Source organism: Notolepis coatsorum, assembly GCF_963971535.1.
Source record: "Notolepis coatsorum genome assembly, chromosome: 8".
Taxonomy (NCBI): Eukaryota; Metazoa; Chordata; class Actinopteri; order Aulopiformes; family Paralepididae; genus Notolepis; species Notolepis coatsorum.
The window spans coordinates 16299206-16310505 of record NC_140172.1 but is presented as its reverse complement, the minus strand read 5'-3'; the positions used below and the strand labels follow the sequence as shown (position 1 = coordinate 16310505).

At 42.0% G+C, this 11300-nt stretch overlaps 1 protein-coding gene across 1 annotated transcript in view; it reads left to right on the top strand.

The window, feature by feature from the left end:
• Window positions 1–4393: 4393 nt before the first annotated feature.
• The window catches only part of ankfy1 (ankyrin repeat and FYVE domain containing 1), a 106314-nt gene continuing 99407 nt past the window's right edge, over window positions 4394–11300 (top strand). Inside the window, exon 1 of the mRNA XM_084319689.1 lies at window positions 4394–4509. Within this exon, the coding sequence (XP_084175815.1) occupies window positions 4500–4509 (10 nt within the window). The 5' untranslated portion in view covers window positions 4394–4499. The remainder of the gene's footprint in view (window positions 4510–11300) is intronic.

Sequence of the window (11300 nt, the reverse complement as noted above, 5' to 3'; positions counted from 1 at the left end):
CCGTGAGCCGTGAAGAGGCCGTGCAGAGGGTCGAAAAAACAGGAGAATCCCGGTAAAACCGTGAGAGTTGACAGCTATGCTGTAATATAGAGCGAGAGCACTAGGTGCCCAGTGTGGAAGTAGCCTTGATAGGTATGCGATAACGTGTAACGTGTATAAGCTTCAGTAAAGGAGACGTAAATGGGAGCACTGTGTGTGTGTCTTTAAAAAAAATATATTATCTTTTTTACCCCTCCTTTTTCCGATTTTTCTCCCATCCCACTGTTAGTCGTTATGCCAATTCCCAACCCCCTTCCTGGTTGTTGCGCACTCCCCCCTACTGTTGGTCCGGGAGGCCGGAGACTGTCACATGCTTTCCTCCGACGCATGTGCAGCCAGCCGGCAGCCAGCCTGGCAGCGCAGATTCTCACCGGGAGAGTGTAACGTGTGGAAGGTCACACTACCTCCCTCAGATCCTACCCTCGCTGTGCAGGCGCCCCGACCAAACTGTAGGGGTCGCTGTCCACAACGCCCAGGACCCACCCATCAGCTTTCCCACCCCTAACACTGCCAATTGTGTTAGTATGAACGACCAGCCAAGCTGATAGCAACGCCGAGAGCTGGATTCGAACCCAGCGTCTCCAGCGTTGATGACGAGCGCCTTGCCCACTACACCACCTAGCCGCCCCGTGTGTGTGTCTTTAATGTGCATTTTGTCTAACCCTTTTCTCTCCGGGTAATGCTCATTATTGTTTAACCCTTTCCCCATGTATGATGAATTGAAAATGGGGGACCCTGATGGAAACAAGACGAAAGTCTTTCTCAGGTCTGCATCCTCTTAACAATTGTATGTATTGAGCTGTACTGTACTGTACCCATTCTGCAATCTGTTAATAAACTTTTCAATCAATCAATCAATCAATCACCCCCTGCCTATAGTTCATTGTGAAAGGTCTCCACTCATCATTAAGGAAGAGTACTGCTTTGGGGAGCGAATATATCATCCATCTTACTGCCATCGGGTGTGGGAGGGCTCAGGAAGTATTGGGGGAAGTGTGGGTGTGTGGGGAGCTACTGCTGATCGCCCTGGAGGGCAAGAAGGACCAGAGTACCATTCCTAGGTCAGTGAATCCTAGGCCCCATCCACTCCTGCTGCTCGACCTCCACTTCAACATTCCTGGCCTACAGTCGGGGACCCAGCTGGACTCAGCTCTGCTGCGTTCTCGCTACCAGGTGGCCGTGTACAACCACTCCCATAAAGCAGGGATAATCCACCCTGCCACATATACTCTCTTTTTTAGACTCTTTTTGTATCACAATCAGTACTGTATTTGTAAATCTGGTATGTCATAAATGTCTAGATGTAGCAGTACTGTCTATCTGTATGTCATATATGTTATGATGAATTGAAAATGGGGGACCCTGATGTAAACAAGACGAAAGTCTTTCTCTGGTCTGCATCCCCTTAACAATTGTGTGTATTGAGCTGTACTGTATTGTACCCATTCTGCAATCTGTTAATACAATTTTCAATCAATCAATCAATCAATCAAATGAAATGATGTAGATAAAAATAGAGATACGAATTGAAATTCAGTGTCCTCTGATGACATCACAGGAGGAGATATTCAAACTCATTAACTCTCAACTCAACTGTCAAACTATTAGTTTAGAGTTTAGAGCCTTGGGATAATGTGTGAGATTATGTGTAAAATAAAGACTGGAAGCTACCGCATGTCTATAAAACAATTGCTGCTATTTATTAGCAATAACACTTGCAGTACACATGGGGGCGAATTCAAGTTTCAAGTTTCTTTATTAGTTGTCATACAGAATACAGAATACTTTGCATGAAATGTTTCTTTCTTTGTTGCTCCTGAGAGTGTGCTAGATAATAGCAAGATAGTATAAAATAAGTATAATAAGTATGAAATAGAATGTCAAGAAGTCAAGTACGTAAACAAGTGTAAACAACAAAATTGTAAAGAACAAAATTGTTCAGTGTATCTATATATACAGTATGTACAGCTGTTACAAAAATGGTGAGGTATATAGCTTAGCTTGTGGTGCCACCTTGTAGTGGTGAGGTGCAATAAGGAATGAGAATGATGTGCAATTTCCTTACCAATAATATAAATATAAAGTGTAAAGTGTGTCTAAAGTGGTAAAGTGGGTGCTACAGTGTGTTGTCTATTTAAAGTGAGTGTATGTGTGTTGATGGTTTGCTTATTGTTCATTGTTCATTGAGCATCCTGATGGCCTGGGGATAGAAGCTCCTTCTGAGTCTCTCTGTACTGGCCATGAGACTCCGGTATCGCTTGCCTGACCGCAGCAGTTCAAAGAGGCAGTTGTTTGGGTGGCTGGAGTCTTTGATTATTCTCTTAGCCTTGCCCATGCACCGCTTGTTGTAAATGCCTTGGAGAGTGGGGAGCCCCCCTCCAATTGTGCGTTCGGCTGAACGGGCCACTCTCTGCAGTCTGCTGCGGTCTTGTGCGGTGCTGTTCCCAAACCAGGAGGTGATATTGCCAGTCAGTATGCTCTCTATTGTGCATGAGTAGAAGTTCTTGAGGATATTGAAGTTCTGACTCACATTGCGTCGCTTTTTCTGACGCTATGCCGGTGTTCTGCCGATTTATGCTACCTACCGAGCGGTGCTACCAGCGGTCCTGCGCATGGGGTTGTACACTGTGTGGCTGTACACTGTGTGGTTGTACACTGTGTGGTTGTAGGCTGTGTGGCTGTACAGTGTGTGGTTATACTGTGTGGTCCAACAATTACTGATTTGTCCTCTAGGGGGCCTTACATCTCATTGTGACATTGTGAAATGTTTGACAAGACTTTGACTTGAAGAATTATTTAGTTTGCAGGTTTACATTTTTTATGATAGTATATTGTACATGTTGCTGGGTATTTTGAAGAGCTGAAACTTGAAAACACACTAGTACCTTTTTACACACTGTTTACATATAAATGTAGCTATTGCAAACTGCTGCTTTTTTTTTTATCTTACTTTATTTTACCTTTATATGTCTACCCTCTCTCTACGTCACTGGGGGAGAGATAGCCCTTTACCTTGGCTATGAGCCTTAATTGGAGGGAAAAAAATGTTTTTATAAAAGAGCTAACCTGCTTGTCAAATTTAAAAGCCCTGTCAAAGGTCACACCAAGGTTTTTGACAGAGGAGTGGATGTTTGGCAGAAAACCAGCAGGATAATCTGATGGGTCACGCCCCCAAACATAATCTGTCTTGTTCCCATTAAGATTTCAAAAAGGAGAGTCCATCCAGAGGATTTTACATCATTTAAGCAGTCAAGCCGTGGCTGCGTAGAGTCTTTGTTATTTGATTTCAGCGGCAGCTAGATCTGAAGACTAGCTATACTCCATGTTGGCAGCCTTAACAGCTCTCTGGTCTACAGACAGAACATTTTAATGGGAGATGTTGAGTCTGTCTTTTGTCTGACTTTCTTTCTCAGACTTTTAACCACGGCTCTGAGAGTGCTTTAGGCTGGTGCCTCTGGGTCCAGGAGTCTGGAAAACCTTTGTTGTGTGTGTCTGGGCTTGAGAAGTGATGCAGTCAGAGCTTGTTCTATTTCTGCTGGGCAGGTAAACTCACTTTTGCTAATTTCTCAGAAGTTACCGCAGCTTTAATTGCTCATTATCTGTGAAGAACAAATAAGTAATTAGTGGTTTGGTAAACTACAGTGTATTAAGAGTAGTTTCCCCAACACTGCACTATTTTCACCAACCGCACAAAGTAGAGAGGCGCGTGTGACTAGTAACTGTGGCCCAACTGCGAGACTCACCCACCCACCCAACCTCCTCCAATGTACAGTTTCTTCGTCAAATGTATATACTCTCTTTTTTAGACTATTTTTGTATCACAAACAGTACTGTATTTGTAAATCTGGTATGTCATCAATGTATAGATGTAGCAGTACTGTCTATCTGTATGTCATAATATATGTTAAGATTAATTGAAGATGGGGGACCCTGATGTAAACAAGACGAAAGTCTTTCTCTGGTCTGCATCCCCTTAACAATTGTGTTGTGTATTGAGCTGTACTGTACCCATTCTGCAATCTGTTAATACAATTTCCAAACAATCAATCAATCAATCAATCAATCAATCAATCAATCAATCAATCAATCAAACAATCAATCTTTTTTATGTTTTAAAATAGTACACTCATTTGAATAGTGGAAAGGGGGTAGGATTAAATAAGTGTATACTTCTTCCTACTCCTTTTCGAACATGTAGATTGAGTTGTGTTTTGCTTTTATTATTGTTTGTTTGTATTCATTGCATGTTCGAAATAAAGATTTCAAATCAAATCAAATCAAATCAAATCAAATCAAATCAAATCTCTATTCTGGGGGTTTTGAGGCAGAAGAAGAAGAAGAAGAAGAAGAAGAAGCCGCCCTCACTCCAGTCCAGCAGGGGGCGGTGACGCACCACAGTGTAAATCGCCCACCGCTGGTAAAAACACCAGAGAAGCAGCAGCAGCAGCAGAAGCAGCAACATGGCGGAAGGTAAGAGACTGTCTGTTCGCTGAGCTAAAGCTAACGTTCTCCGCCCTTTTCACAGTGATGACATGTGTATTGAACTGTCAAAAGAAGACAGAGTTTGATTAACCAACAACGGCTGACAGACAGTGACGCTGTTCTCGACACACTCTTTAGTTAGTTAGTTAGCAGCTAGCTGGATGTTATTGTCTATAACACTAAGCTAACTAACACTAGGAGCCAGAGAGACAGTCAGCTGCTGTTAGCTGTTAGCCAGGGAGCTGCTGGCCGGAGAGCAGCTCATCGATTAACGATCAGATATTAGAAACACGACTACACCACGTCATGCTAGTCGATCACATTGATTGATTGGATAGTATAGGCTAGCAGCACGTTATTAAAGCGTCCCACGTTAGTGTTATGTGCTTTGTGTTGTGCTCACAGTGGGGAGTGACGGTCTGATCTGATCTCCTGCACTGTTAGCCAACGAGGGTTGTTATTATTATTGACTGTATTCTGCGTTTATGTTGGATATATAATATAATTATGATCTCTCACCACTCAAGCAAATTGGCATGGTTGATATTATGATGAATTGAAATTGGGGGACCCTGATGTAAACAAGACTAAAGTATTTCTCTGGTCTGCATCCCCTTAACAATTATTGAGCTCTACTGTATTTGACCCATTCTGCAATCTGTTAAATAAAGTTTTCAATCAATCAATCATCGATTTGACGTGAGGGCTGTCAGCTGTCATCAACATCACACCAGCCTCCAAATAATAAACACCTAGCTGTGTTCTTGGTGTACGTTTAGAATTGGATATTTAGTCAATAGTTATGAGCAAAAGCAAATATATTAGATCTATACATGTGCATCGCTTGTGTTTGAGAGAGAGAGAGAGAGAGAGAGAGAGAGAGAGAGGTGTTATCTGTGTGTGTAGAGACTAATTCCAGACAGTCGATCAAAGTGTGTAAACTCCTACTAATTGTCAATGATGCAGAGAGAATCAAGAACACCTGTATAATTAGGAAAACACAAGATATATCTAGACAAAAATTTGTATTTAGGGTGGATTTCTTTTGCTTTAATGTCGAGAGTTTATTATTGATGAAGGATCACTTGAAGGATCTTATTTCAATATATATTGAGTGCAATGTTCTTTATGCATTAGAAATGTATATCATTATATAACGCATACGGGCAAAACCTGCAATAGTGCAGTGAACTGTGGAATTATATGGAAAGTAGTTCAGTGGCCAACTGTTAAAAAAATCCTTTAGGTCAACAACACTGAGTCCAAAGTTGCTGTTTGCAGCAGAGCCCTTCCTGTCTTCTGGACGGTCAGCTGGTGTCTTTTTAACGGTCAGTAGCGGTTTACGAGGGTAAAGTCAAAAGTGCCCACTCAGCGTTCTGACTTTTTCACTGAAACTTCACTCCCGGAAAAGGGAAGGAAACGGGTGGAAATCTGTGCAACTCATGAATCACGCTTTTTCTTTTAAAGAAGGAAAGGAAGCTGCTGCTGTTGTTGATGTGAAGATGTCTTATTGAAAAACGCACACGTTTTTGACTCTTACATTGTCGTCCCTCTTCGTGCCATTAAACCCAGGAAAATTATGAGAAACTCGGCTCTTCTGACTGCGGTCGCATGAGAAAGTGTTGCCTTTGCAGCTTTTTTAACAGGAAGTTATGTCACAGGAGTGCCTTGGTGGCTCTGCTGTCCATGTTCCATAACATGTACTGATGATGTTGTGTGTTAATCCAGTTTACAGTGTAGCAGGCAGCAGCATGTCTCTCTCTCTGTCTTTCCTGTTGCTCTCCATGGCACACTGTCTACTGTAAGACTAATCATAAAGAAATGAAAAAGAATAAGCAGCAGTATATTATAATAGGATTGTGAAATAAGCCGCTGTGCAGGCCAGCATATTGAGCATTGCAACACCACCTAGATGAGTAATACAGGGCCTGATGGAACAACAAAAAGATGCCAGTGAGCGATATGGTATGAAGCTCTTTCCAAGTAACTAACGCTTGGTGCTGTTGACAGTAAATCAGGTCGTCTCGTTGAGTGCGTTTAAAGCTTTTATTTTTGCTTGCAGGATGGATAAAGCATAACATAAACTGGGTGTTTAAACTGTAACTTAAACAAATAAACTTGTGTTGCGAAATAAACCAGAAAATAACTCAACTACTGAAAACAAACAAAACACGCACAGTGGAAAAAAGTGTCGCTCCCCTGTGGCGTTTCCCAATTCCCTCCCGCTGTGCACCTGTGACACACACATAAACAGGCTGTGCACCTGTGACACACACATAAACAGGCTGTGCACCTGTGACACACACACATAAACAGGCTGTGCCCGAGATCATCTGAGCCCCGCCTATCATACTGCCCAGCTCATTAGTCAATAATCTCATAACACCTTCACAATAACACAGCACCTTCATACAATAAAGTAACCACGGTAAAATCATCAAATTGGCTACAACAGTCCTACTTGCTTCGCTGGTCCAGCGGTGCCGGTGTTCTCTCTGGCTCGTGGATGCAGCTGTTCACTGGTTCACTCAGGCCAGTGGTTTGAACTGGTTTCTCAGTCATTGACCATCCATTCACACGGTGGCCATTTTGCTCTAATGTCACGCTCAGAGGATCAGATTCATCCAATATAGAACGGCACTAACGTTAATAGAACATAATAATTATCTGCAGACATGTGAATTAGGCTAATAATAAACGTATGTTCAAGTGAAAGTTCATTGATGATATTCTATTGATGATTCTTTGCTTCCAGTCAAAATCCCGTTTTGGTTCAGACTAGAGCAACTGCTGTCTTCTGTTAGTCCATTAATGGCTTGGTTTGGTCTAAGCGCACAGGCTGGCAACTCGCGGGCGGGAAGCAAATTGAATCGCTTTGGTTGGATTCAGAGGCGTGCGCCACGCACATTTTCACAGAAATACACTCAATATCTGCATTATTACCACACATATAGATGTTGTTCAACCAGCTAATGTGTCTGTATTTTTCCCAATACAAATACACCATACTATACTTTTTCAGGAGTACAGTCACACTGATAATCATTCTAAAATCAATTATAACATTCTAATTCATTATATAATATCTGGTTACATGCAAAATGGACAATAGAACACTGGAACTGGAAATCTTTAAAACATCTTCAAACGGGGACTGACTTCGCATATAGACTAGGCATTTACAGCTGTTCCAATTATGTGCCTTCCTCCGTGCGCTTTCGCCCGCTCTGAAGTCCGACTCGGTGTGGATGGCCACGCGCGCTGTTTTCGCACGAAACCCGCGAGTGCTTGCACCCGCGCCTGGTGGGATTTGTGCGTTAGTCGACTTTGTTAGTCAATGTGTTTGATTTAAACGTTTTTTTTCCTATGCTGAATAAAATGATGAAGACAACATCTCTACTGTAGTTGAGCACTAGATTTAAAGAGGTCCTTCTGCACGACTGCATGTGTGAAACACAATTTTACACATTTGTCGATTTAAGCCAACAAATCTAAATCTCGGTCGACTAAGAATTTCCTTAGTGGTCGACTGCCCTAGTTTACTCATGATTTGAAATGGGCTACTGTAGGGCTGCAACTAATGACTATCGATTATTTTTTCGATTAGTCGACTAATCGAAAAACAATTATATATAAAATAAAATAAAATAATAAAAAAAATATAATCTTTTTATTTTTTATTTTTTTGCACTACCTATCTTTGTGAAAGTGGCTTCTCAGCTCTGGTCCAGCTGAAGACAGAGCAGAGGAACAGATTGGACATTGAGCATGACCTCAGAGTTTCTTTGAGACTCTTGTCAGGACCAAACAACATCCCCAGTTATCCCATTAGTTTCCCCAAACTTACTGTCGGTCTGTTATGTTAAGCTAAGAAGTCTTCAGCTGGCTGGACCAGAGCTGAGAAGCCACTTTCACAAAGATGACTAATCGACGCAACAATTCCTCGTCGATGATTTTTTATAATCGACGTCGTCGATTATGTCGACTAATCGTTGCAGCCCTAGGCTACTGTAACAGATCACTTGTGGTCGAGTGATTTTTATATGGCAAGCTTGTTTTTCAGCTTTTTTCCCAGCTTATTTCCAGAAAAATTATATTAAGCACATCTTGGGAAGCACTAGATTTAGAGAGACGCTAGATTTAGAGGTGCGTTTAAAGCGGACCAGACAGCTCTGGTATGAATGTGACCTAACGTACGTGGACATACTCAGGACTCAGGAGAGATGCGGGAGCAGGAAGTACCGGCGAGCTAGCCGGATCCATGGAGGATCGGGATGACTGGTCACTGGAAGCACCGATGGAGGGCCCGTCCGAGGACGACCTAGATAGCTCTGGTCATGCATCCACTCAACTCATAGAAAATACAGCATCAGGCTATTCTAAAAGTATTGATACTGATACTAATAAAAAGAGTATTGAACCGTTTTTAATAGCTGTGTATCAAGATACCTTTCTAGTAACTGTATCTTGCAACACTAGTAAAGAAATTTATTTTGACATTCTGATTTAAGAACTTTTTTTTTTTTTTTTTTTTTTGTCTTTTTCCCCCTCCATTTTCCTCAGATTTTCTCCCATCCCAATGTTAGTCGTATGCCAATTCCCAGTCCCTTCCTGGTCGCTGCGCACTTACCCCCCACAGTCAGATCATCTGGGAGAGTGGAGGCTACCACGTGCTTCCTCCGACACACGTCCAGCCAATCACCGCTTCTTTTCACCTGGTAGCGCGGATTCTCATTTGAGAGGGCGTAGCGTGTGGGAGGATCACACTATCCCCCTCAAGTCCTATCCGCGCTTAGCAGGCGCCCCGACCGAACTGTAGGAGTCGCTGTTTACAACGACCCGGACCCACCCCGCCAGCTTCTCCCACCCTCTAATACAGCCAATTGTATTAGTGTGGACGGCCAGCCAAGCTGGTGACAACCCCGGAGCTGTGAGCTGGATTCGAACAGGCGAATCCAGCTCACAGCTCCGGGGTTGGTGACGAACGCAATCTCCGCTCGGCCACCTAACCGCCTGATTTAAGAACTTTCTAAATAAAAGTTAATTTATCTGACTGCTTGTATTAATTGATGAAAAAGTAGCCATGTGCAGTAATATAGATTATAAAATTGAGGATGTAATATATTATTGAGCTGCATTGTAGAATCGAATTGAATCGTTCGTGAGGCCAGTGAAGATTCACAGCTATAGTTGTGAACAGTCCAAAGAATTTAGTTCAGTTTTTAAGTTGGTCCCCAATCCATGCTGCTGTTTTCATTGAAATGCCAGTGAAACCGTTACATTTGCACAGGCAAAGACATGGCGTGTGCAGCAGAAACACCAGTCAGTCACCAGTAGGTACTTTTAATGGTACCGACTGAATTACACGAATTCTTGCTAGATCAATCGGTACCAAATTTCGGTACATTTACATGTTTAGTATACGAGTGTAATATTACTAGACAAGAGGGAGCCTTTTCCACAAATATATACAGTATATATTACCGTCTCATCTCTTGGGTCTTTGGCTGGCGAGATAATGTTGATATTTAAAAACATATTACATGATCATGAGATTTGTATCCTTTTTTAAATGCTGTTTTAAAATAGAAAAATAGTGCTTGGAAAAGTACTTTAAAGGTCCCCACCGTCCCCTGTCTTATAAATGGCCTTTTCCAGTGTTTAGCATTGTTTTCTAGCAATGGGGGTTTGTATCAATGGGGTCTGTGTCTATAATACTCATTTTGCCTCATCAGTCTAGTCTCGAGTTCACAAGATCCTCCCTCACTCAACTAAGCCATTCTGATTTGACTGTTTTGCTGACGTGAGTAAGGCACTGGTTGTAGTCACCGCCCACAATCAACAATTCGCTCAACAACAGAGCGAGTGGAATTACTGACACTTCCTCAAACGGGTTGACGTGCGCGGGTGCCGACAGAGACGGCAGAGAACAAGAGAGAGAGGGACACGGAGCATTTACACACACACACAGCGCGCGCAGGGAAAGACACACGCAGTCGGGAGCACTCGCATATCACTGTCAACCTGCTGCAAAATATCATTGCGCACACTCCCACACGTGCACCCGTATTCCGATCCGTGCAATAATATTCACAGGGGTATATATTGTCAGTGTTGGGCAAGTTACTTTAAAAAAGTAACTAGTTACAGTTACTAGTTACTTCTTCCAAAAAGTAACTAAATTACTTACTCGGTTACAAATTATAAAAGTAACTAGTTACTTCAGAAAGTAACTATTGTGTTACTTTCAAGATTTTTTTTTTTACATAAACAACATACACAAATCTAAACTATTTTAATGTTGCTGTGGGACAAAGTGAGACTAGCCTCCAATCAAATGCCATGTAGGCTATGTAGATATTATAATTACTATGTTTATATAGTGGATCATAAAAATACAAACAGTATAGATGTTTTGGAACTTTTGATATGTATTGCCCCTCAACAGGCCACAACTGGGCAACATTAAATTATGCTTGTTAAGCACTATACCAAAAATAAATAACAAATATATACTGATTGATTGAACATTTTAATGAACAGATTGCAGAATGGGTACAATACAGTACGGCTCAATACACACAATTGTTAAGGGGATGCAGACCAGAGAAAGAGTTTCGTCTGGTTTACATCAGGGTCCCCCATTTTCAATTCATGACATTTATGACGAAAGTCTTTCTCTGGTCTGCATCCCCTTAACAATTGTATGTATTGAGCTGTACTGTACTGTACCTAGGGCTGGGCGATATGGAAAAAAATCATATCGCGATAACGATATG